This window comes from Porites lutea, chromosome 10 (genome assembly GCF_958299795.1).
Source record: "Porites lutea chromosome 10, jaPorLute2.1, whole genome shotgun sequence".
NCBI classification, from domain to species: domain Eukaryota; kingdom Metazoa; phylum Cnidaria; class Anthozoa; order Scleractinia; family Poritidae; genus Porites; species Porites lutea.
In genome coordinates this window covers 17,083,247-17,090,045 of record NC_133210.1, presented here as the reverse complement: position 1 = coordinate 17,090,045, position 6,799 = coordinate 17,083,247, and the positions used below count along the sequence as shown (strand labels likewise).

The 6,799-nt window shown below is 38.7% G+C and overlaps 1 protein-coding gene across 1 annotated transcript in view; it reads right to left on the bottom strand.

Moving 5' to 3' along the window:
• LOC140951159 (protein unc-80 homolog) overlaps nt 1-6,799 on the bottom strand; it is a 64,394-nt gene that overhangs the window by 33,375 nt on the left and 24,220 nt on the right. Inside the window, exons 18-25 of the mRNA XM_073400380.1 lie at nt 6,091-6,159; nt 5,928-5,966; nt 5,543-5,632; nt 3,586-3,679; nt 3,012-3,136; nt 2,221-2,295; nt 1,640-1,744; nt 1,178-1,222 (exon numbers count right to left, since the gene is read on the bottom strand). Of these exons, the coding sequence (XP_073256481.1) occupies nt 1,178-1,222; nt 1,640-1,744; nt 2,221-2,295; nt 3,012-3,136; nt 3,586-3,679; nt 5,543-5,632; nt 5,928-5,966; nt 6,091-6,159 (642 nt within the window). The remainder of the gene's footprint in view (nt 1-1,177; nt 1,223-1,639; nt 1,745-2,220; nt 2,296-3,011; nt 3,137-3,585; nt 3,680-5,542; nt 5,633-5,927; nt 5,967-6,090; nt 6,160-6,799) is intronic.

The window sequence follows — 6,799 nt, the reverse complement described above, 5'->3', positions numbered from 1 at the left end:
AATCTATACCAGTTTATAGTCCATAAGGCAGATAACAGTTTTAATCACAACTATTACAATTTCCTCAAATTTGACTGGTGTATTAACGGCCTTATTTTTCACCAATCATTGTATACGGTTGTAATCGGACAATTACATCGGCTAATCATATTAAGAGTACTCAGCTAAATCCACCAATCACAGAATTTATCACAACAAGCATAACAACAACCATTTACGGACGAATGTGTAACTTTAGACAGTGTCTTTGCCAGTGATATTTTCTCTAATTTCGGATAAGGGCAAAGTCGAGCTAAGTGCTTAGGAGACAATTGATTCTTCACGAAACAGGAATTCCTCGCTAAAAGTTTTGCACATCCTACTTTATCGACGGTCGAGTATTCTTTAGGACATTTACTTGTCATATCGTATTCGAGGATTTGTTTCAGAATTAATTGAGTGCACGTGTATAAATACACGAAAATCAGGAGAAATTACATCATACAGAGAGAAAAAACTTGATGAACATGGCGCGTCATTTCAATCATCGCCGAAAAAACCGCACGCTCATCACAAGACTCATTTGCATACAATGAAAGTTTACAACACCCGACCAGTTAGCCTCTCCATCGAAGCTTGGCTGAAGTTTTGCTCATAAAGATTCTTCTTTTTTTCGACCAGTAAATTATTCACTTGTTTTAAAGTAATCAACGCTTTCAAGCGATAGATTTCGTGGACCGACCCGTTGCGCAAAAGCTCGACATATTTTGAATAATAATGTAGGTCACGTCACGATATTTATCCCCAATTTCCACGGTCACCGCTAGGAACGCCTAGGGCAATGATTTCCCTTTTGGCGCGCACACACGAAAAACAAAAAAAAGGAGAAACGCTTGCATTTTTAAAGTCTCGCTGCTAAAGCAAGCTCAACTGAAAAAAAAGAAAAGAAAAAAGCTCTATCCCTAAAGAGAATGGATTTGTTTTTTCTCGGAAATTTTTCTCGGAATTCGTGTCGTCCAATTCGGTCTGTAACTAGTCTCGTGATTCACAACAAATCGGACTCCCACTACAAGGTCGTCCGATTTTGTTAATCACTGTAAGATTACAGACCGTATTGGACACCACACAGTCATATTACCATTATAAACTGTACAGGTATAAAATCAATCCTAGCTCGAAAACCAAGTGAATGACTTACCTTAACCCAGACACTTTTATGAATGACATCAAGAGCTGCAAGTTCCTGAAAATAAAAGATTATCATAAATCACTACCTATTCTACCTGTTCCGGTACGGTTTAAAGGGGGGAGGGGGGTGGGGAAACAGTTGATCAGCTTAGAGAAGTATGGGACGTAGAACCCGGATTAGGGGGAGGGGGGGTCCTGTTACGGGCGGGGACTGCAGTAATTGGATTTACTATGTTGCGGTTACCCTGCAAAAGTTGCCAAAACTAATAAATACAATAAATAGATAAATAAATTAATAAATTAATTAAAAGAAATGATTTTTTTTCAGACATTTAGCTATATAAAATTGAAATAAAACCTTTCTTAAAAACATTTTAAGAAACTTTTAAAAATGTGTTAAGTATGACTCTTCGCTCTTGCAAAAAGTCAAAAAAGGTAGCTACTGATGTGAAAAGTATACAGTTTTACTTACCCGGCCCTTTGAACCTCCAGCGTACAAAGAGAAATCGCAGTCAAGAGCTTTACGAGGAAATGAAATCTGGCGACTGAACTCTCCATGAAGAAACGAAATGTGTTTCTGAACAAAAATATAAAAGAAAAGTGGAATCCAGATTTAAAACCATCAGAAACTTTAGAAAGGAAAAAGGGATACAACCATTACTAGAAGTAAATTGAGATACCGATAACAGATCAACAATGGGTAGTCATGTACTGGAATTGTTTTGGCCATTTATCATGGCAGGTACAAGTTTCCGCTCTTCAGGCGACGAGGTCAACTGATTACGCAATGCGCTTTTGTATCACAATGGTCTGCTGTGGCTAGTGCATTTTGATCTCCTACTAAATCGTGAGAAAAACAATAGGTATTTATAATATTGGACTCTACAAGAACTACGTTGAGTACGAGATAGACTAACCCAAATTCGCTTGCCTCATCACTGTTTTAATCAATCTTAACCCTTCAGTCTCCCCAACAACAGCCTGGCAGAGTAAGAGTCCTGGAAACAAAACCGGCTTCAAATTTGGAAGGAAATATCGTCGGGAAAATATTACCTGATTAGGCAAAGCGTTTAGCATTGATGACGTCAGCAGAACTCGACCAATCTCAGCTATCTTGGCTGTGAAGGCCTAGAAGCAAAGACCACACGATATTGTGGTTAGTTTAGGTAAATTTTTAACGACTTTTCGAATTGACTCTTCCTACTTCCCACAAGTTATTGTTGGAACTTGATGTTTGCATATGACATATCTTGGATTACGGTGTACTATATCTGCGGTTTTTAAGTTTGATTTCGTAGGTAAAATCTTCTGAGAGAAACAACATTTACAGTGGTACCGCTTGGTATGTTGTACAAGTTGGCTCTAACTTTTGAGACTGAGGATGAAATCCTAAAGAGTGAAATTCAAATGAGAGTTACTGAGCACTGCTTTCTTGTGGTACTGTTTATTATGCTTTAGAACTTTTGAGTCTGTGCATGATGAAACTCTTATGTCTGCCGCGGAATTAAGGGAGGGTACCCCTAGAAATTCTATGTAAACCTAGTAAACGGCGCTCTTTTGCAAGCAACTGAACGAGATAAGTTTATGCCACTGGAAAACAACCGAATTGGTATGCCTTTGATTATCTCTAGTTTATCTTATTTGTCTCTTGCTAGACTTACTTGTATATTGTTTTGCCAGTCCCTTTTAAAACCTATTAGTTTACCTTTGCCTAACTCTTGTTAAACTTATTGATAGAGCTGTTATTGTCTCGTGTAAAACCTATCACTGATATACCTGTGCTTGCCTCTAGCAATGCTTATTGATATACCTGTGCTTGTCCTTAGAAATACTTATTGGCATACCTGTGCCTGTCTCTTGTTAAACGCAAATTCTTGATCCAGGAATTCTAGTAACAGCAGGGGGCTAGGAAACCCTTTACGCTGAGTGTACACATCTCTAACGTGGTATCTCTCTTCAAGTATCTGGTCTGCAATGCCACAAAAAATTGTTTCAATTTATTCTGAATTGCAAAATAATCCACTGGGTTAAATAAAAAGAGGTAAAACACAAAAAGCACATTTTAAGCTATAAACATTCGAGACGCCAATTCGGCATCTTTAAAAGTGTTCTCTATTTGCAAATAAACAACGCAGCTCCCCGTTTGCTTGCCTAAAATATGATTCCTTTACGGAGTAAGACAGGTTTAAACTTCTGTAGGTTTCTACCGTCTCTAGTAAAAGTCTTAATCAGTCAATTTACCCCGAAGAAGAGATATATTGTTGTGAATTTCGTAACTCCCCACCCCCGCCCATTAGAAAATTCCACTTTACTTTCACTACAAAATTGGCCTGCCATCCACCCCCTCCCCCTTCCATCACCAAAGGAGGAAAGGGTGTAGCGTTGGTGATTGGAGTCACTAAATGTGCATTGGCTTACCTGATTTCTTGTCAATAAGGTATAATTCTTGATCTTCTTTTGCACTTTGGAGTCTTGATTTGAACGATTCAAGCACCTTACCAAAGGTCATTTCCTTTAAATGCAAGATTTACAAGAGCTATTGGTCAATAAAGGTAACCGTGTCACGCAGCTTCAGGGCTAATGCCACCAGCGTTGCGTGACGAGACAAACAACCGCTGCATAGGAGACTACAGAAAACCGTGAACACCTGAAGCATTTCGTTAGCAATCACAGCAAAGATTAGGACATGAGAGCAATCCACAAACGCCAGATATAGAGTTGTTTCCTTTAAACACTATAACATTCCTGAAATAATTTTGGAGTTCCCAGTTTCCTGACTCTGAGTTTTACCTGAAAACTTTTTTCATGGCCAAAGTTGTGTGGTGGTACTAGAATAAGGATATTGCTTTGGTAATTTTTTTGTTTTGACAATTTTTAGACGCGAAATGAAATTGGGCAGCCCGCGTTTTTCTTGGCGCGAATTTTGACGATGAACTGAGCTCGATAGCAAGACTATTTTTCTACAACGCTTAAGTTACCATTTTGAGAAAACTAAGTAGGGCAGGGAAGGGAGTCCCAGACACTGACGTCGCGTTTCGTTTCGGTGCAAATTAACCATTTTAGGTGCAACTAACGGAGTTGGTCCAGTAAAAATCTAAATTGAAGTTAATTGTGTTCGACTTACGACAAAACGTTCGCAAATAAATTTCTAGGGTATTACTTTTTGCTTGGCACTCCAGTATTCTCCCCTCCCCTCACCTTGGTCAAAATGTTGACAGGTGAATTCATGGGTGAAAACTTACGCAGCATCTAGAAATTTGTTTGCTGACTGCACAGACTACTTAAATAAATAAATAAATAAATAAATAAATAAATAAATAAATAAAAAATAAGAAATAAAAAATAGTTTGGAGGTAGCACATCCACAAAGTGGTTCTTCGTCTACCTGATTCCTGGTCGAATTGGAATTCGGAAATGTTGGTTTTTGGGGAGAGGGGAAAACTGGAGTACCCAGAGAAAAACCCTCTCGGAGCAAAGGAGAGAACCAACAACAAACTCAACCCACATATGGCGTCGACGCCGGGATTTGAACCCGGGCCACATTGGTGGGGGGCGAGCGCTCTCATCACCGCGCAATCCCTTGCTCCCCAAGGGACTACTTGCCGATAACTGAAGCCATCTTTACATTTCAGTTAAGTTTTTTTTTTGTTTCTATGGTTATTCATAGGGGAAATGTTATCAACCTTCCTGGGTCTTTTCGCCAGAACAAACAAAAACTATAACTTACAGTACAGGTGTAAGAATTCTTTCCAAGAATATTACTGTGATCGAATTTAATTTAGAACTTTCTGGTTTTGTTTTAAAATCAGTTAATTTTTTGCTTTTAATTGATTAAAAGCAAATAAATGGACGCTTTGCTTTTAGCCTCGGTAAACAACAACGACGGCGACGACTACGAAAAGGTCTTAAAGAGAATTTTATCGCCCTTTTTCTACCTCGTTCAGTTCGTCAAATGTTGGCCAATTCTTCTGGAGACTGTATCGAAGTTCAGGAAAAGAAACGAAACAAAAACAGAACGCGAAATTAGGTATTTTCACGTCGCAGTGGTGCAGAGACGGCAAAAAAATGTACATAAAAGCGTACGTGCAAAGTTGTTGTTTTGCTCATCTAAAGCTAATTCCATTCTCGTTGCCGTCACCGTCGACGTTGCTTAAGCTCCCTATCGTCACGTTGTCTCGCGCAAAGTGCGGATATTTTGTGAAGCGTAGCTGGCAGTGGCCGATCCAGGGGAGGGGCCCAGAGGGCCCCCCATCCCCCTATCTCAAGGTCTGGGTCCGGCACTGGCTATGCAAGCCTAAACTATATCGTTGGTATAATGTAATAACCTCAACCACAGAATTCCTGCTAAAGAAATGGACTAAAAAAAGAAACGTACATCGTGAACAGGAACTGTTTCTTTAGTTTTCTCCCGATCTTCTTCGTTTTCGTCATTGTTGTCTTGATCAGGAAGGATTACACAGAGTTTCTAAAAACAAAAGTACAGAACGGTGCTTAAACAGTTGCCGCTGTCGTTGCCTGACATGATTTTTAGATTGATCATGAGTATTTGTATTTACTCCATTGTATAAAAAAGTGACACATCAGTTGTACAATATAAATTAATACAAGGTGTTTGGACAAAAACTGCATGTATGTAAGGTTAGCAAAGAAATTAAGAATGGAGAGGTATAGTAAAACTAATTATGGCTCTTTCATGAGTAGTACGTAAAATGTAGCTTTAACTTTTCGTGCAACTGATTTACGGTATAAAAGTGATTTACCTTTGCTCCGGGAACATTTGAGCTGACACGCAGTGCGTTCTAATGGTAAAAACAAAAAGTGAAAAGGAATCGAATTAGCAGCCTCATCGTTAACTCATAAAACGCTAAGACAGACCATTTGGAGATCTTTTGAGAAAAGATAACAATAACTACAACAACTTACATCACAGTATTCCTTCCTTAGGCACTGCTTGAGATCTTTAAACAAAAATCCACGAACACTTGGTACGGCCTGTCCATAAAACAATATCACAAATTAGCTATGAACTCCCACTGAAACAGCGAGCGTGCGCTTCAAGACTAAGAAAGCAATTTGAGAAAACTACGCCGATTATAAAAGTCAACTCACAAGTGCTCTAACTTTTTTTCTCTCCAGTCATCATCGCCAATTCAGTATCGCCATTTTTTTTTTTTGCCCTGAATTTTCTAGGGAAGAACAGTATCATGGCCTGCTTGCGGAAGCAGTCATAAACTTCAACCGAGAGGGTGTCGTCGTTCTTGAGAAATTAACTCAATCCGTATTTACTATTGCGGTGTCCCGTGTCCTCTCTACTTTTAAAACTTCGTTGTTCTGACTTTGTTGTCTTTCTTGTTCGAACTTAGCTTTTAAATATAAAATACTTCGATGAGTGGATGAATAAATAAACTGGATAGTCTCAGAAATCACCAAAAAAAAACAAAACAAAACAAAACCAAAAAGGAAGACATACACATACGAGGTTTATTTTTCATTGTGCGGCTTCGACAAATGAGAGATGCTTCAAACAAATAAGCAATGACCATGAAAGGAAGAAAGCAAGATCTTTTCTCCTTTTTTTGTAAAAAAATGTGAACACAGCTTTCTTGTTGTGCGAACAGAGACATATTAGGCA